General features: G+C 42.1%; 1 protein-coding gene across 2 annotated transcripts in view; it reads left to right on the forward strand.

Moving 5' to 3' along the window:
- The window catches only part of bicd2 (bicaudal D homolog 2 (Drosophila)), a 37,293-nt gene extending 18,492 nt beyond the window's left edge, over positions 1-18,801 (forward strand). The window contains exons 2-9 of one of the 2 annotated variants that reach the window (XM_036559481.1): positions 3,226-3,438; positions 4,971-5,123; positions 6,909-7,346; positions 7,588-7,917; positions 8,627-9,298; positions 12,009-12,160; positions 13,311-13,551; positions 16,523-18,801. In XM_036559481.1, coding sequence (XP_036415374.1) covers positions 3,226-3,438; positions 4,971-5,123; positions 6,909-7,346; positions 7,588-7,917; positions 8,627-9,298; positions 12,009-12,160; positions 13,311-13,551; positions 16,523-16,525 — 2,202 coding nt within the window. In that variant the 3' untranslated portion in view covers positions 16,526-18,801. Of the gene's footprint in view, positions 1-3,225; positions 3,439-4,970; positions 5,124-6,908; positions 7,347-7,587; positions 7,918-8,626; positions 9,299-12,008; positions 12,161-13,310; positions 14,320-16,522 lie in introns of those variants that run through there. The other variant, XM_036559480.1, reaches the window with a different exon arrangement.
- The last annotated feature ends 1,459 nt before the right edge of the window (positions 18,802-20,260 follow it).

A 20,260-nucleotide genomic window follows, 5' to 3' on the forward strand; every position in this document is an offset into this window, starting at 1 on the left:
AGAAAAAAGCAAAGGATTAAATGAAAGAAGGAGAGACCTGGTTAGGAGATGAGAGGAGGGAAAGAGGGGGATTTGTTGGGAAGGATAAGTGAAGGGGTCTATTGGGAGGTGGGTGGACAGAGCATAGGAGAACAGGAAGAGGAGGAGGGAGAGGGAAGGAAGGGATGGGGTGAAAAAGAGGGATAGAAAGGAGGGGAAGTTGACTGATGTAGCAGAGACAGAGAGAAAGGGAGGACTCAGACGGGACTCTGTGTCTCCTGAAGGTTACATCAGCCATGAGCAGTGAAAGAGTTTGTGATGGATTGAGGGTTTGAAAGAGGGGAGATCGGCTGCTCTCTCTCTCTCTCCCTCTCTCTCTCTCTCTCTCCCTTCCTCTCTCTCTCTCTCTCTCTCTGTGGGAATGTTTGGCTTCCTATCTGTTGACTCACTCAGAGGCCGTCTGCCTCAGGAGGTGCTGGACAGTCGTGTGTGTGATCTGCATCAGAGCACTGAATCGCTATTTTTCCACTAAAGAGTTTGATTTTAAGAATTGTGAATGAAATTCAGGCTGCTTCAAAGCCTAAAAGCCCCATTTCTTACACCCACATTTTTCTTGAATTTTATTTTTTCAGGCCCACCTGTGACATTTGTGTGGTTTATGTATCAAAAACAGTCGTATTTCATTTTCACATGACTGTTGTACGAGCTGTAGTGAAGTTGCAAACTTTGCAAACTTTGCAAGATCGTAGGACCTATACCCCATTAGGTTGCTTGTGCTTTTTTAAGCGATCCGATTTTGTACATTTTTGTAAAACAACCGTTCCAAGGCAATATTAAGGTGGTAGTAAATTTAAGGTGGCACTGGGTTTAAGGTAAAATTTCATTTAAGGTGGCAGTGGATTTAAGGTATCAGTAAATTTAAGGTGGCAGTGCATTTAAGGTATCGGTAAATTTACGATGTCACCGAATTTAAGGTGGCAGTAAATTTGAGGTGGAACTGGATGTAAAGTATCAGTACATTTAAGGTGGCACTGAATTCAAGGTTGGTAAATTAAGGTGGCACAGAATTTAAGGTATCGGTAAATTAAAGGCGGCACTGATTTTAAGGTAGTAATGGATTTAAAGTGGCAGTGGATTTAACAGCAGAGCAACCACCTAGCAACACTTAAGCAGCATCCTGGGTCACCGCAGCAATCGCCTAGCAACACTGTACTAACCACTTTGAATACCATAGCAACTGCCTAGCAACATCTAAGCAACACTTTAGCACCCATCAGTAGTCTACCACCATTTAACATTGTAATGTAATTATCTGGCTTACAGTTCCTTCACAAACCTCCCCTTTTAGTTCTCCTTTAAAATCAAACAGGCTGTTTTGTCACTGTGCCTTTAAGACTGATATATGTAAATGAGCTCTGTTCTGATTGGCTGTCCTGTATGCACTTGATTAAAAAACCAGTCCATGCTGAAACTCATCACATCAGCGTGGCAGGGTAAACAGATGTAGGCTGAATTTGTGACATCACAACAACAAAGAATCCAAAACAGGCTGTTTTTGTAGCTTAGTTTCAATACACTGACTGTGGACTGGGTGAAACCTTGAAGCATATATTTAAAAAAGTGAGCTAATGGGACTTTTAATTTGTAAAAGATGAGTTCCAGGAACACTGAGTAGTGATGGATCTGGCAGATCGATAGGATGGGGGAGGTCCAGGGGGGAAAACAGGGTCAGATATGCAGCTCAGTGTGAGTTTCCCCATAACGTTGGACCTTAACGTGTTAATGAGGCTCTTAAGGACCCAGAGAACCCTAAATACCTGTTTTCTTTCTAACTAGGTTAATCTTGCTTTTGTGGGAACAAAACATACTGGGACAAATTATGTGCTGGGAATAACTTTCCAATGTCCACTATGTGTTTGGCCAACATTCTGTTCTTTCAGTGTAAACCAGGCAGTTTTAGGCCCAGTCCCATTCCTTATTATTACCCCTACCCCTTGTTTTCAAGTGTCACTTTGCCCCTCAGAACTGAGTTACAAGGGGTAGTGGTTGAAATCTTCCCTATGAAATGGGACCCTCAGATAAAAAGAACATTATTTCATTAACAGCTACTAGACGACAATTATTCATTATCACCCACCCCTAATTCTTCGTTGATCTGAAGCTGAAGTCAGATATTCACCAGATTCTTGTTCAGATTTTCCCATTCCACCTTAATGGTCCATTTAAGGTGGAACAGGAAATTTAGCTAGCTAGCTACCGAGACATCAGCAAACTACTAGCGATTTTTTAATGTTTGTTATGTAAAAAAGGACCATAATACACTGAAACGACATTAAACTAAGAGAATACAATGATTATCATAGTTTTAAACAGAGAAAATTCTCCCATTTGTGTGTTTCTTTGGTCGCTGGTTTTTCTTTTTTTTCCACTGTTTGGAGTGAGTTTCTGAAAACGCTCCATTCGGAGGGCCATGTAGCCCGAACACTTCGCCCACTTTTTCAGTAATTAACACTGTGTTCCTGGGACTCAAACTGTCTCACTGATGCAAACAGTGTCACTCCATACAGGCTGTGTCCCCATTCAGGGGCTGCATCCTTCAAAGGCTGCGTAGACCCGCGAAGGCTGAACCGAAACGAGGCGGTCTGCTCTACAGCGGATTTCCTGTTTGCGTTACAGCCCCGCTGTTCCCGCCTTTAACGTTGCGTCACGAAACGCTGCTCTGGTCAAGTTCTTTTAAATTTTGGAGCTACAAACTTTGTTTTCTTTTTTTTTTTCACTTATTCCCTCTGTCGGCTCCTTGCTCCCTAAAACAAAACAAAACTTTAGCGTAAGTTTTGCTTCAGACCACATTTATTGGCTTTTAAAAAAAATTGTATCGTTCACTATTTGACTCAGTTTAAACCCAATACTTATATTTAAAGTGTCTCCTCAGCCGCCGTTCGCTCCTCTGCTGACGCCGCCATGTTCTCGAATCCTTGCTGGCACACAGTGAACCTCAGGACATGTTGGCTGGCGAAGGATGACGCATTTCTCAGCTGCATATAAAGGAGCCTTCGAAATGGGGCAGCCTAGTCGCACCGCTGCGATGCAGTCGGCCTTCAAATGCAGCCTCCGAAGGATGCAGCCCCTGAATTGGGACACAGCTATAGTTTACGTTTTACTCTATATATTATCAGGTCTCCTCTATAAAGCAGTAGAGCGGTGGGCGGTCTGAGCAGGGTGTTCTCTCTCTGGTCCTGTACGCAGGCGTATGGCCAGGCCCACTCCAACCAGCGGAAGGTTGCGGCGGACGGAGAGAGCCGGGAGGAGTCCCTGATCCTGGAGTCGGCGTCTAAAGAAGCCTTCTACGAGCAGAGGGTCCAGGATCTCCAGGCCGAGCTGCGGCAGGCCAGAACCACAATGACCAGCACGCAGAGCGAAAACGAACGACTAGCCACCCTCGCCCTGGAGCTGAGGGAGGTGAGTGGGGCTTTGTGTGGGGGGTCAGAGCAGTAAGCTACACAGTTATGAGCCCAGCCAGACTGATTAGCAGGTTATAGACAGCTGTGTGCAAAAGTTTGAGCGCCCTGGTCAAATTCTATGTGGTGTTCTATGTTTTAATGCACAGTTGCTGTGTATTCAGTGGATTTAACATACTGGGAGGAAAGTAAGGCATAACATGTGGCCTGTGGGAAAGTTATGGCACGTTATATATGTGCAAATAAATAGGAATTATGTACTAAAATGTAAGAGTGTTCTCTGTAAAGGACGTAATAACTTATTTTCACTGAGAAAATCAAACATGTCATCTGACCAATCTAGAGTTATTACTGTTGTTTCGCTCTGCTACTTATATTTAACTACCACTGAATGTATTAAAGTCATTATAGGAAAGTCTGTCCACTCAGTGGCCATCTTGGCAGCACAGCCGGGCAGTTATTTCCAGTCATACAAGAATACAAGACCAGACTCCTCTCTCTTCGAGGATGTTGCTGATAAACAGACACCATGTTGAACATTCATATTTCAACCACTGACCATCTCCTCCTTCAAAACATCTCTAATTGGTTGCACAATTTTTTTTGGAGAATTTTCTTTTTATTGAGTCTTTTGAAAAGGCAAAGAAATTACAAAATTGGCATTGTATCAAACGATTGTATCAGTACCTCAATTATTACAACAATCATGACTATAAACTAAAACATCTAAACTTTTGACTTTCCTTAAAATTAGGATCCCAAATTCGCACATTTTTTCATCAAGTTTAGATCATAATATCTCAGATATCTCAGTATTTCAGATCTCCTCTGTGTACAAACTTAAACGCTGTGGACTGATAGTTTAGAATCTGCACTGTCCACGCAGTTTCTCTGCTCGTTTCAATGAGACACGCGTCACAAATAATTCATAGAAAATTACTGTGTTATTATTGCTAGTGGAAAGTGCTAAAGGGTAAAATTTCATGTGTAAAGTCGTACACTAAACCCTCCCTCTCTCCCCCTCTCTCTCCCTCTCTCTCTCTCTCCCTCTCTCTGTCTCTCTCTCTCTCTCTCTCTCTCTCCCTCTCTCTCTCTCCTCTGTCTCTCTCTCTCTCTTTCTCTCCCTCTCTCTCTCCCTCTCTCTCTCTGTCTTTCTGTCTCTCTCTCTCTGTCTTGCTCTCTGTCTCTCTCTCTCTCTCTTTCTCTCCCTCTCCCTCTCTCTCTCTCTGTCTTTCTGTCTCTCTCTCTCCCTCTCTCTGTCTATCTCTTTTTCTCTCCCTCGCGCTCTCTCTCTCTCTCCCTCTCTCTCTCTCTCTCTTTCTCTCTCTCTCTCTCTGTCTCTCTTTCTCTCCCTCGCACTCTCCCTCTCTCTCTCTCTCTCTCTCTCTCTCTCTCTCTCTCTCTCTCTCTCTGTGTGTCTCTCTCTCTCTTTCTCTCCCTCGCGCTCTCTCTCTCTCTGTCTCTCTCTCTCTCTCTCTCTCCCTCGCGCTCTCTCTCTCTGTCTCTCTCTCTCTCTCTCTCTCTGTGTTCTAGAGTAATGAGCTGGTGGAGCTGCAGCGCGCTCGTCTGCGTGATGATATCAGGGAGTATAAGGTTCGAGAGTCGCGTCTGCTGCAGGACTACACTGAGCTGGAGGAGGAGAACATCAGTCTGCAGAAACAAGTCTCACTGCTCAAACAGGGACAGGTGAGGCAGGACGGAGGACTTCGTCCACTAACTGGACACACAGTTATCAGATTTAACCCCCTAAATTTCACACTTATTATTCAGTCACAAGTAAGTCTTCTCACTTATTCAGAAACTGTTGTGTGGGTGTTCTTACAATAGTGATGGATCTTTAGAGTTTAAAGAGTTACATTTCCTGAATGTACAACATCAGGCAAAATGTAGTTATAAACAAATTGCATGTAGTAGCAGTGCTGATGCTGGTCCTGGAGGTCTACCACACCTGATGCAGGTAACGAAGGCCTTCAGGGGCATCTGAATAGAGCCCGGTGTGTTGGATCTGAACTGTGCAGGATGGCAGATCTCCGGGACCAGGACTGAGCACCTCTGGCATAGACACAAAGTTCTGCTCCGAGAGAATCATATGCAGACCTTTATAGCTGCCACTAACATGTTTTCCATCCATATATTTTAATGTATATTTTGCTACATTGAATAAAAAAGCCTTGATGGAAACAGCAGATATGGAATGAAAGAATTTGTATAAAAGTTTGTACCCTCGTTTGAGATGGGTACGTTTTTTTTGCAGATAAAATAAAAGAATTAGCATTAATGTTGTGGAATAAACTGGATTAAGAACTGCATTCATAAAGGCAAACATGGATCTGTTTGTGAAGTGTATTTGATAAGCATGTGTCATTGTAGCCTTAAGAAGTTTTCCAAAGTTCGAGTCCTTTTAGCCATTTTTAAATGGAAATAATAAACTGTATTATTATATTACATTATATTAAAATGATATAATAATGCTGTTATACTGGACAGACATTTCTGCTGACTGCAGCTATAATTACAGACATGGAACAGGAAGCAGTGGCTCACAAGACAGTGACGATGCAAAAATCACAGTTTCCAGATTTGGTTCCCGTTTTTTCTTTTCAGTGCTTTTCCTTTAGGGCCGTAAATGCAGGTCGTGATTCAGCACTGATCGTTATTACTGTATATTACGGTTTTATTTTTTGGGCAAAATAAAATTCTTGGGCTGTTTTCAAACATAAAAATCCAAAAAAATGCTTAGTGTGCAGTTTTTAATGCTTTCCACCTCTGTGTAAAAGGTTCCTTCAGTAACGTATTGTACACACTTAAAAATGATGGTTCTTCAAGGGTTCTTTAGTAAATAAAATATTCTATAAAGAACCATGAACACTCAAAGAACCCTTTGCATCATATAAGCGTTCTTCAGACTGATGGGGAATGTGCTGTAGATGGTTCTATGTAGAACCTGTTTGAATATGGTTTTATATAGCACCCAAAGGTGTTCTTCTATTGTTACGACGTCAAGCTTGTAACAATAGAAGAACCCTCTTGGGTCCTATATAGAACGCTTTTCAGAAAGGTTCTGTATAGAACCATCTATGCACGTTTTCCATCAATCTGAAAAACCTTTTCATGATGCAAAGAATCTTTTAATCTTGCAAAGGGATGTTTAAGTGTTCATGGTTCTATACAGAACCATTGTCTTTACTAAAGAACCCTTGAAGTGCCATCGAATGTATATTCAGTCTGTGTATTCATGCAAAGAACACTTTAATCATGCAAAGGGTTCCTTGAGTGTTCATGGTTCATGGTTGAAGAACCCTTGAAGAACCATCTTTGAGAGTATATATTCAGTGTATTTTTAAATATAATTCTGAATCAGACCAAAATTATTGAGTTATTGAAAATGATCGACTCATTATGAGTCAGAGATTCACACTTTTTCACCCTGTACGTTCTGTGTTTCGTCCCTGTCTGATGCTCCGAGTGCAGGTGGAGTTCGAGGGTTTGAAGCATGAGATCCGGCGGCTGGAGGAGGAGGCGCAGTACCTCAACAGCCAGCTGGAGGAGGCTATCCGGCTGCGAGAGATCGCCGAGCGCCAGCTGACCGAGGCGCTGGAGACGGTCAAGACGGAGCGTGAGCAGAAAGCGGCTCTGCGGAAAGAGTTGACCAATCACATGACCCTCGGAGACTCGCTCCTAGCTAGCTCGCTGGACACATTCAAACTGGGCCTGGACGAGCCTAATAACGACGAGGCCGTCCGCGCCTTCGAAAATGGCTTCGCTAAGATGGTGGACAGCGATGAAGACAACAGGTCGTCCACTCCGAAGAAGGGAGAGAGGTTCCGGCCGGCGCCCAGCCTGGTGGATGATCTGCTGAGCGAGCTGAACATCTCGGAGATCCAGAAACTCAAACAGCAGCTCCTGCAGGTGGCGTATAAAGGAATAATGCTGCAAAAATCAAATTTACGTAGTTTTCCCGCTTACCTGAAAAGCAGCTCATCAGCCAAGACATATTGATGACTGAAGTTCGTCTCTTTACTGCAGACACAGTTTTTATGGACAGATTATGCTCTTCATTTGATATCTTGGACAAAAATGTTGACGCTTCTGTCCTTTTCCCTTGCTTTGTCTCTTTGTTCTTCTCTTTCGCTTTTGCTTTCTCTCTCAGGTGGAGCGAGAGAAGGTGGCCCTCCTGTCCACTCTGCAGGAGTCTCAGAAGCAGTTGGAGCATGCTCGCGGGACACTGGCGGAGCAGCAGGAGGCGATGGTGAGGCTGAGCGATGACCTGGGCGCCATGCGGAGGCTCCATGCTGGAAAAGAGCGTCAGTCTGCGCTGGACAGCGAACGTGAGCGGGACAGCCGCGAGGAAGGAGACGTGGATTATTACGAGCTGGACATCCACGGCCCGGAGATCCTGCGCTGTAAATACGAGGTGGCTGTAGCTGAGGCTGGCGAGCTGAGGGAGGAGCTAAAGGTGCTGAAGGCGGAGCATGAGGAGGTGAGGCGGGGCTTCAGGTCTGGTTACACTGGAGGCCAAAAAGGGGCTTGTAAGCAATACTAACTGTATTAACCCCTTAAAATCCCAGGCTTATTACATACTAAGGCTTATTATTCTGTAACTACGGGGACTTCAGTGCAAATTGGTTGAGCTATTCCTAGGATATAGAAGTGTGTAATAAGACTTTGGCCTGCCGTCAGGCTCTGGCCATTAAATAAACATGATAATCTTATTTTTCCTCTGGATAACAGACAGATGTGTTTACTAACTAGATCTGTTTACTAGTTCAGAATGGAAAGGTTGGTTCTAAATGTGTTCACTGCTATAAGTGAGTTCAGCTAGAGTTTCACTGAGGCTCTAATCACATCCACCTGATATTCCTGAAGGCTTAATTAACAGAATTAGGTGTGTTAAATTTGGAATTAAGCTAGTGTAATAGATGTTCCAGAGTGGCCTTCACTGCCATCTGGTCCACACTGTCCACTCTGCTGCATTCTTGTTTTATTGCTAAAATAATCCCAGGCCAACTGTGAACAGTGTTATTTTAGATCAGTCCAAGAAATGACTAGAAATGAATAATTATCTTCATGTTGTTCCCCCAAAAAAATAAATGTTGGATAAAGAATCTAAAAATACATTCTGGCTTTATAACATTTCAAAGTTTTTAACGTACAGCATAATAAATGTTTTACTATCCTTCATTTCACAGGTGAGGGCAGAGCATGCGGAGGTCCAGGAGCGGCTGGAGAGCCAGGTGCGTGAGCTGAGCACCCAGGTGTCCCAGCTGGAGAGCGGAGGCCGAGCAGATCGGGAGCAGCTGGCCCGGCTGCAGAGGGAGCTGCAGGAGGCCAGTGCGCTGGCGGGCGAATCGCAGGGGGCACTTAGCGTGGCTCAGGACGAGCTGGTGGCCTTCAGCGAGGAGCTGGCCAACCTGTACCACCACGTCTGCATGTGCAACAACGAAACGCCCAGCCGCGTCATGCTCGACTTCTACAAAGAGGGTAAAGGTGCTGACGGCAAAGCAAACCGTCCAACTTCCACTCAGACGCCCGCTGGCTCAGATTCAGCCGCCGTCTCGGAGTCCTCAACCAACGCCACAGACAGCGCCCCCGCTGGCCCAGCGCGGGAAGACTCCAAAAAAGAGCCGATGGACGTTTATAACCTGGTGGCCATCATCCGGGACCAGATCCGGCACCTCCAGCAGGCGGTGGACCGCACCACTGAGCTTTCCCGGCAGAGAGTGGCCTCTCTGGAGCTGACCACTGTGGCTGATAAAGACCAGACGGCCTACATGGAGGAGATCCTGAAGCTCAAATCCCTGCTGAGCACCAAACGAGAACAGATTGCCACACTGAGGACCGTGCTCAAGGCCAACAAGCAGGTGAGGCAGAGAGTGTGTCAGCATGAGTGCGGCAACACCCGTATCTATATACACTGACTAGGGGTGTAGGAATGCTCAGCACTGGGTTTAAGGCCAATGAACAGGTGAGAATGAGCGCTGAGGCATGTTTAACACATGCATACTGCCACGGCGTGAGCCACACAGCAAAGCGCGGTAAAAAAAGCTAAAAAACCAAGAAAACAAAAGAAGAACTAGACAAAGTCAAAACGCAAATTCTTTTACAAGAATTCTTTTTAAGCAAAGTAACTGATATAACCTGGTTTTCATTCATACTGAATATTATTATTATTATATACAGACAGAGATTTTCCACACAAAAGTGCAGGAGACCCCTGAGACGCATTTAGAACAGATTTTAATCTGATCACTCAAACCACTTCAGGCCACGTTAGACAACCAAAGATCCTCCCTATACATTGACTCCTCCGTCTGCTGTTCTGAATATGGGGAAACTCCGCCCCCTGGGCTGCCACCACTGAACAGAGACATCACTGCTCCTTCTGTTAAGCTCCTGACGCGAGTTTCTCCTCTGACAATAAAATAAAGTTTATTTTAAAAAAAAATTAAAATAAAGCATGAGTTTGGTTTACCTTCGCCTCGTTTGTCTCGCTACAACACATTACGTTCTAACACGCGGTTTATGACCCTGATGACGAATAAAAGTGGCTAATTATTCTAAACAGCTGCCCTTCTTGTAAACGTGTAAAGATGGAAGGCCGGTGTAACAACAATACCATACAAAATTGTGACTGTCAAGGTGATAAACACTAAAAAATTGTCTTTACTTATAAAAGTAAGTTGCAACAAAAATTTTGAGTAATAATAAGTTAAAAAAATGTAAAACATTTTTGATTTCATTGAAGTTCAGTGAGTTTTTTATTGCAGCCCAGTTACTTAATTTTTAAAATGAAGACACCAGGAGACTGAAGGAAACAAACAAACAGCACTATTTCCCAGATTCATTATTATTTAGATGATTTGTGTTGGATTTTGACGCTTTGTTGTAGATTTCTTGAATGTTTTGGGTTTTTCGTCCAAGATTTTCAGCATTTTTTCTCTTTTGTCGGCTGAAATGTTTCAGTGACCAGAACCCGTCCTCTTCTGGTCAACACCAAGTTTCAAGTGTACTTGAAACGATCAGAGACTGTGTGTGTGTGTGTGTGTGTGTGTGTGTGTGTGTGTGTGTTGTGTCTGTAAGAGTGTGAGTGTGCTCAAGGCCATGAAACAGGTGAGGAGGACAGTGTGAGTTGGTGTGTAAGTGTGCCAAGTTAGACTGAGAGTGTTTCCTGGCTCAGCATGTTGGCCGGACCAACAGTTGGCGTGTTTCAAAGCCTGAAAATAAGTGTGGGTCAGATGGCGTTTTCCACCCAGCAGTACGGGACGTTACAGTACCTGAGTAACCGTGCGGAACTTGGTTATCCTTTCACTGGGTTACAAGCACACACAGCCAACTGTATGGGTGGAGCTAGAAATGATGCAAACCGCTGATCAAACGCACTCGTCACAGAATAATCACACGGTGTCAGGAGACCTGGGTGACCTCCATTAAAAAAATACATAAATAAAAAGTAGTGGTAAGAAGTAAATCAGAAATAGTGACTGGCATTTTCTGTGTCCGCTTAAAAAACCAAGTATCTCCAAAAAGTAACTTTATAGGAGAAGAAAAAATGTTGTAAAAAGATTTTATTCTTTATTCTGTTGATCCATTTATCATGAATGTTTCACACGAAGGACCCTTACTGTGATCACATGATGCAGAAAAATAAAAATATGAAAAAATAGAGATACATGTTTTGTTTTTTGGACAGCGACAGTATGGCTGCTTTTCCACTATGGAGCCAAATGGTTCTCAGGGTCATACTGGGCCATTCCGCGCTGGTCCGGACTCGTGAGACCGGTTAGTTTCCGTCTGTTGTATCGCTAAATCAGAACCAGGAAATACCCAAGAAGACTACATCAAAGAGTGGCTAACTGCTAGCAGGCTAACAGCCACGCACACACCACCCACCACAACACACGTCTGATTCCGTCTATCACTCCAACTCCAGTCTCTCTCGCTGTGCTCTCATCTGCTTTATCCTCTAAATGGGTGTTATTTGAACATCAGTTACTGAAACACCCTGTACCGTGGTGGGCTTCACCTGTAGCCGGATAACTAGCTACATCTGCTATCTAGATCTCTCCAGTCACGCAGTACTACTAGCGCTAGGATGGTGAAGACTAGAACCTCCTCCAAATCTTGTGAAGCTCCACCACTTCTTTATGAACTTCATATAGTGCATCGCAATAGGACACCTCAACACGCTTGGAGGAGAACACTAACTGCCAGTTCTGTTACATGAGATAACAAACGCCCACGTCTCAGAGGAAGACTGGGTTGGCCGTCTGACCTTCCCAGAGAGAGCGAGGACTATTGTGCTCTTTTGGATTCCTGGTTACGGACGGCTGTGACATCACCAGGGATAAAACTTGTGATCTCCTGATGACAGGGCCAACGCGTAGAAGGCTCATTTTAAAGCTTAGTAGCTTTTGAAGGAGAAATATTAGATAAGTATCAGCTGAAACTCAAGATTACAATGTTTTGATAAGTTTTAATATTGCGTTTGTGTGTTATTGTGTAGGTTATGTTATAAGTTATAACTCTGAGCTCTCTCATGTTGTTCTGACTAAAACTGTCTCCCTCCTGCAGACGGCAGAGGTGGCCCTGGCCAATCTGAAGAGTAAATATGAGAACGAGAAGACTGTTGTCACAGAGACGATGATGAAGCTGAGGAATGAGCTGAAGGCTCTGAAAGAGGACGCAGCCACCTTCTCCTCCCTCAGAGCCATGTTCGCCACCAGGTACACATACATAGTCTGATGCAGAAGGTAATGAATACAGGTGTGATATTAGAAAGCTAGTGGGAAAAACAGCCCATCTTCAAGTATCCACACCAAAGCAGTCGCGGTTTCTTCCCACCTTCGAGAAACATCATCAGATGGGGGTTTTCCTAGTATTTAAACCAGAAAATCTCGCTCTGCTCTGCCGTAGGAGGGGAGTAGGCATGTTTACAACTGATGTAGTTATGGTTATGTTGGTTATATGGATATTTGGTTGTTAGTGACTGAATGTACGCTGCCGTTCAGGCACTAACAACACAGGAACTGAGCGTCTGTCTGCACCTACGCAAAATATACTCAAGGAATATTATTTTAAAATGGTATGTTTACGTTTTTATTGGCACTTTTATATTTATTATTATTATTATTTATCATTTATTAAACTGCGCTATTTGTGAATAGTCTGTTACAACTCCCAGTCGTAATCACGTAAATATTTTATTACCGTGTAAATAAATTATCATCACCTTCATGTGCAGTATCATAGCTGCTACATTCTTTTATACTCACCCTTTTTTTATATTACTTAATCATTTTAAATTATATAGTTTTTTTTATTATTTTTATATATTTTTCCTTTTAATACCTTGCATTTCATATTAGCTTATATCTTTCTTTTATTCCTAGTTTAAGGTTTTGTTTTTTTTTGTTATTGTACTGTTTGGGTTGCTGCCCAGTTTCATAGTGTTGTGTGCAGTGACAAAGTATCTTATCTTATTTTGAGTGGCTCTTTAATTAATCTCAAGTAGACTTGATTATGAAGTCATACCGTATGAAATACAGTACAGACTGGCCAGGATTTAGGCTACAAATGATGGGTGCTGCTGTTTTTAGCTACACCACATACTTTCGTCATATTTTATTGATAACAGTTTGTCACAGTGTCAGAAACACCACAGTGTTTGAAAGGCCGGCGACAGATGTCTTAACATTTTTCCGAGTCTAAGTGGAATGAGCCGTATGAGTTGAATTTGCCTTTTTAATCAAAGTAAAAAATCGGTTTTGTATGGTCTGTAATTGTTTAATTGGTGAGTCTTTCATCTTTTGAGACTTCTTCATAAATGTTGGTTAAATAAAGGGCATTTAATAGTCTCTCCTCCTCTCTCTGTAGGTGTGATGAGTACGTGACTCAGCTGGATGATATGCAGAGGCAGCTGGCGGCGGCGGAAGATGAGAAGAAGACGCTGAACTCGTTGCTCCGCATGGCCATCCAGCAGAAGCTGGCTCTGACCCAGCGTCTGGAGGACCTGGAGTTCGACCACGAGCAGTCTCGCAGAGGCAGTAACCCTGCCGCCCGGGGAAAAGGGCCTTTCTCACGGGGAAAAGGGCCGGCCTCGTCCTCCAGTCCGTACGTAAGTCCCAGACTGGCCTGCAGAAGCCGCCCACAGCCCCAGGGCATCGTGGGTAGCCCTATGGTTAGCCGAATGGGTAGCCCCTTGTTTAGCCGAACGGGTAGCCCTGTGGTTAGCCGAACGGCTAGCCCTGTGGTTTTCTGCAGTGAGAAGTATAAGATCCTGTGTGACATCTGAGGCTGATTAACCATCTACCATCTGTTCCAATCCATCGCTGCTTCCTGGCTGAACCTCACTAACCATCCACCCTGCAACGTGTTTCATCGCTCAGTGCAACTAACCATCTCCTGACCCCAGTTCACTGCCGCTTCATTGCTGAGTTTGACTACTAATCGTCTACCTTGTGTGCTTAATGGCTGTTTTCATCACTGAGACCAACTAACCATCCACTAGATCCACCAGAATGATTTCATGTTTTTGTGGCTGCTTCAACACATCTGGCATTCGCATCCCTCACTAACACTGTTGTGGATCAGTTTGTGTCGCATTGCTGCAACATCCTACAAAACTGAGATGTGTGTGTTCTTTAAAAAGCATGGACCAGCAAAGTTTTCACAAGAGAGAAGGATCTTTCATGTTGAGGATGTCACATCCCATTTAACAGGATTAAATACAGATTAAATATTGTTTAAAGGTTGCGAGTTTGAATTCCACAAAGCCACAAAACATTACCAGGAAAGATATGCTAATAATGTACTGAGTTTTAAGTGTGAACACACTAACACACGAACTGTAATACACTACAGGAAGTGTAGGGGGCGATATGGCTTCTACTGTTTCATTTAAAAAGCCTCTATAATGTTCATATGATCGACACAGTCATTCTGACAGACTGTAATACACTACAGGAAGTCTAGGGGGCGATATGGCTTCTACTGTTTCATTTAAAAAGCTCTATAATGATCATATGATCCACACAGTCATTCTGACAGACTGTAATACACTACAGGAAGTGTAGGGGGCGATATCACGTCTGTTGCATTGCATCATAAAAGAGAACAGTCTTTGTTGTATAGACAACGATTTGTGTGATGGTGGTCCTGTGACAGGGCACAGTGATGGTGGTCCTGTGACAGGGCGAAGTGATGGTGGCCCTGTGACAGGGCAGAGTGATGGTGGTCCTGTGACAGGGCGAAGTGATGGTGGTCCTGTGACAGGGCGAAGTGATGGTGGTCCTGTGACAGGGCGAAGTGAAAAAAATGTCAATCATAATGGTTCGATTTATCAATTAGTTAAATACTAATCAGTAAGTTAATCGATTATAGACATAATAAATAGTCGCAGCCCTAAGGGTTTGAGTGTTTGATAGCATGTTGACCATGCTTCTGATTTTTGATCATAATAATTGTTGACAGTGGTTTGAAAAAGTGTTGACCGGTCAGATGGAATATATTCTGATTTCTGACCAGTTTTGTCGTCTCTTTTACAGTGGTTGAGATTAGCATTGAGCTGGTCCTTCATCAGTGCAGTAAGAGTAGTTCTACCCAGAGTTAAGTTAGATTTTCTGTACGTTTTGTGTTTCTCTGTGGTGACCCACATCTATCAGCTCACAGTGGGCACACGCTCGGGCCTGTGTGGGTAATTCCTTAGCATTAGCCTGCTAATCTCTCAGCTGAGTGTCAGTGGGAATAAGTCGGTGTAATCCTGAGGTCAGACGTCCTTTACTGAGGCTGATCCTGCTGTACCATTTACAGCCAGGGCTAAAACGATGGGCCACACAGTTAGAGCCAGGATATCTCATGTTCTTGTCTAACAGCTTCAGATAGTTAAATTGAGAATATTCTCCACATTTAAACCCATTTTATGGAAATAATTATATTTTTATTGGTGATTCTTGATTGAAATTCCTTTGTTAAGCTGCAGGACAGTTGAGTATTTTGCCATTTAATCTTTTCAACCATAATGTGAAGTGGAGAACCCTTACTGTACACTTACTGTACAGGCGAGACTAGATTTAATTTGTCTTTCATCTCCAGTGGAGAAGGTTGCTGGATTAAGCCTCTCTGAGGGTTCTTCAGTGAAGGCAAGAGGCCACTAGTTCTACCTACTCTTAAAAGAAGATGGTTTTTCAACGGTTCTTTAGTAAAGAAAATGGTTCTGTATAAAACCATGAACACTCAAAGAACCTTTTGCATGGTCAAAGGGTTCTTTGCGTTGTGAAAATGTTCTTCAGATTGATGGAGAATGTGCTGTAGATGGTTCCATATAGAACCTTTCTGAAAATGGTTCTATATTGCACCAATAAGGGATCTTCTATTATTACAGTGTTAAGCCTGTAACAATAGGAGAACCATTTTTTGGTGCTACACATTTTAAAAAGGTTCTATATAGAACTGTAGACAGCACATTCTCCATCAGTTTGAAGAACGCTTTCATGCTGAGTGTTCATATAGTTCTGTATAGAACCATTTTCTTTACTAAAGAACCCTCAAAGGACCATCTTTTGTAGAACCATTTGCATGTTCAGATGGTTCTCGGCATGGTGAAATGGTTCTTCAGGTTGATGGAGAATGTATATGTATATGGTTCTATATAGCACCAAAAAGGGTTCTTCTATTGTTGCAAGCTTGACATCATAACAGTAGAAAAACAAACATATATATATATATATATATCAATTATAATGTTTTGTCCTTTATTGAGTTCCATGTTGTACATAAATAACCACCATTCCATAAAAACTCATTCTGCATGTTTTCTGTTACAACTGTATGTCACTCATCCACTCCCTGCCAGCCAGTTGCATGATGGGAAACTGAGTCTCTGGTGATGTGTGGTCCATTAACCTGTCTGGTCCTCTTGTTGTCATGGTAACTGTGTCTGTGTACATTTTGTGCGTCTGTCTGTATATTTATTTAGTAGATTTATCACATTTTTCCTATAGTTGTAATTATAAACATAATGAATGAAGTGTTTAATGTTACTAATATAACTATGACGATTCTAACTGATGTATTTCTCAATCTTACAGTAATTTTAGTTGCCAAGGAGAAAAGTGGTTAGTCCCTGACTGCAAAAGCAAATCGTCCTGCCAGTGACAGTCCTGCTCCAGAACGCTTCAGACTTCACGCAGTTCCTTCCCTGACTTAGACATGCAGGCAAATGAGCTTAATAATGATGTCATTATTATTATTATTATTATTATCATTATTAAGGCCATGCAGTCCAGTTCACAGTATTGTCAACACTTTTGTTTTCTTCTTTATTGGTTTAAATTTTTCCTCTTTAGTTTAACTGCACTTTTGGCATCTCTCAGCATTATGTAAGACATTTCCGTGTCTACCACTCGTTGAATTTTATGTATTTAACATAAATGATAATATAAGTATTGTTTTTTGTTTTGATTTTAACTCTATTATGGACTTGCTTGCCATATTCTGAAAGAAACCCAGGGAAAAACTAGTCACAGGTTCAGTAATGTATGTATGTCTTATTCTATTCGATAGCCAAGCAGCACAATTCATTGTCACGTTGTGTTTTGAGGATTTTGTGATTCAACCCTGAAGGAAAAACTACGTTTCGTTACTCCAGGAAGCGCTGGAGTGCGTTTCGGAGTGGATCGCCACAACGCTGGCTTCAGTACAAGCAAAAACCTCTCTGTCCGCTTCAGATCTCGGCAAGTATTTGGACAAGGTCAGGATTGGGTTTTAAAACGCCGGAGAAGTCTCCATTTCAGACCACTCGTGCCTTTTATTAAACTATTAACATATTTTCTAAGGAGCTGGAGAGAAACAGTCTTCAGTGTTTAGTCTTTTTGTTTTTTTTCAGGTTGTCGTGCGACAGTGTTAAACTCTGTCTGCTTGTAATCAGTGTATTAAAGTGGACGCAGGGCTATTGTGATAAATAGTCTGTATTAAATCGATTATGTGTACTAGTGGATGGTTGGCATTGGAGGGAAAGTCCACCAGTTTTTCAGAATTTCCACATAACTCACTTGTTAACTCACAAAGTCATTCAGAGTGGTTTGGTGTGAAATGGTTCAGACGTCTATACAGTGGTGGTGATGGGAACCAGGGGTCGCCATGACTACAACACAAATATATACACTTTATTTACTACCAGTGAACCTACTCTTCTGAGTTTTATATGGAATGTTGATGATGGTAAAATATCATAAATCTGAAAAAAATAAGTTTTGTTTGGGGACTATTTTGCCTCACAGCTCCCTACATGTATCCCTCCATCATGAATCGATCATGAAGGCATCAGGCAGCCTTAACTAAAAAAAACAGTGAACCAGCCTTGTGACCAGAAGGTTGCCTGTTTGATCCCCTGAGCTGACAGTACGTGACTGAAATGCCCTTGAGCAAGGCACCCAACCCCCAACTGCTCCCTGGTCGCCATGGATAGGGCTGCCTACCGCTCTGGGCAAGTGTGCTCACTGCCCCCTAGTGTGTGTGTTCACTAGTGTGTATGTGGTGTTTCACTGCACGGATGGGTCAAAATGCGGAGATGAAATTTCCCCGTTGTGGGACTAATAAGGGTCACTTAACTATTCATAACCATTTCATGTAGTAACTCTCTGTGAGGGAGCTTTTAGAGGTGGACGTCTGGTTCCTATCACCACCACTGTGAACAATTCTCACTCCTAGAATGCAGCATTTCACTCCAAACCACTCTGAGCAACTCTTGTTTACATCCTAACCACTTAGTTCTGCAGACATTTAAAAACAAACGTGGAATTTCCCTTTAAATGTCACTCTTTTTGTTGTGAAACTGTTACTAATCTCATCTTTTTCAGCTGAGCAGAAATCCTACAGGATTTTTGTGCCATTTCAACTGAGGTTTTTCAAGACAGTGAAAGTTTATTGGGATATTTTTCAAGTATTCGAGTATTCAGTAATTCATTTTCTGTTCATTTCAGGCGGCTTTTGCTTTCTTTTTCTTTCTTTTTTTTTTGCACATATGGAATAATGTTACGTTTATCGTATTTATTCATAACCCTTGACGTCAGCTAACGTTAGCCTATCACGTGTGTGTGTGTTGAGCTGAGTGGTGTAGTCTGTTGAATGTCTTGCTGTGTTTTATGTCTACTTGAATTGCAGACCAGGCTGTGGTCGGCAGTCTGGCGCTTTTTTTATTGCTAGCTATGAAGCTGGAGGTAATGCTCCATTTTTTTAATGGGAAAAAAACTTGTATGGTCACTTCTGTGGTGCATTTCAAGGGAAAGTTGATAGGCTACTTGTCACATGAGCCGTAACAGTGCAGCGTGTTAAGGTTCTCATCTGGCAAAATAAACCGGACTGAAAATAATCTGCGTTTGTGAAGTTTTTATTTATTATTTGCATTTTGCAAACAGAAATGTGTGCATGCAATAGCACAGGAAGTGTTTATTTATGTGTTTATTTGTTTACTTATATGCATCTTGCAGCAAATAAATATGGGCATCATATTGCATGCAGAGTATTTATTTATTTATTTATTTGGAGAAATATGTGCATGAAGTTTGCAATGAACGTAGTTTATCCTTAACTTTATGCCTAAGAGTAAACGATAATCATAGAAGTGTAAACACACTCTGAGCTGCATTTTAATGTTTAAGTCCTATTATATAAATAATTATTGTATTATTATTATTATTAACATCATTAATCATTACACCCACCAGCAAGAATATTTACAAAAATGATGATAAAGAGAAAGTAAACTTTACAACCTTCATATTTAAGTTTTAGTCCAGATTTTTTATGTACGTGAACCATAAAACTGCAAGGCTCACTAATATGCTTGTGACATCACTGGAACACACAGCAAACAGACTGACCACTTAAATGGAGCTCATCTTCTACGGTGACCCTTAAAGGGACACTGGCCAAAATAAAAACTTTACCCATCTGCTGTGAATGTGCTTATTTGCTTCCTACAGCGGTGCCAAGTAAGATTTTCCAGTGTAAAGCAGACAAACCATGTTCTGATGATGTAGCTTGAAGGTGGGAGGGTCTTTTGAAGAACTATAACTGCTCTGGGGGTATTTTTAGGGTCTCCCTGCTGAAAAAAAAGACAGCATAGGCCTGTATGCATTCTATGGCCTAGCTGGTCATCCAGCATCCAAAACACAACAAATGCTGGTCTGTGCTGTTTTTTCTAGCAGGGATGTCTTAATTTTGGCAAATGCAGAATGATTGCTGGTTTGGTTGTATTTATTACCTTATAGTTTGGTGGCTAAGCTAACAGTCAGGATTGGTTGACACCACAGGGATTGGTTGTATTTGGTTGTATGATGTATTTGCTTAATGCATACTGGTTACTATAGTGAGAAAACATTGATGAATGAACACGAAAATGATGCAGAAGGGTAATTTATTGACCAATCAGTGAAGCTGAGGCCCTGACCATGGACATGTTTACACAGAGTATCTAATAAACAGCTATATGATAAAGTACATTGTATACATATATATATAAACATTGTATAAAGATATTAACATACTTTAATTAGTACTTTGTTGTAATATATTACTGCATTACTCGCCAGAAACAGGCAGTATTATGCAAATATTTTGGCGCCCCGGTCAAATTCCATGTTTTGCTGATTTTCTTAATGAAGATAAGTGAACACATCCTCCACAGAGAACACACTTCTGCACCTTTTAACGCACAATTACTGTTTATGTGCTAAATTAAACTTATTGTGGGGAGGAATAAAATATAAAATATTTCCTGTGCAAAACTTTTGGCTCATTTCATTGTTTATTTTTTTTTTATTGTC

The sequence above is a fragment of the Colossoma macropomum genome, unplaced genomic scaffold, assembly GCF_904425465.1.
Source record: "Colossoma macropomum unplaced genomic scaffold, Colossoma_macropomum, whole genome shotgun sequence".
NCBI lineage: Eukaryota > Metazoa > Chordata > Actinopteri > Characiformes > Serrasalmidae > Colossoma > Colossoma macropomum.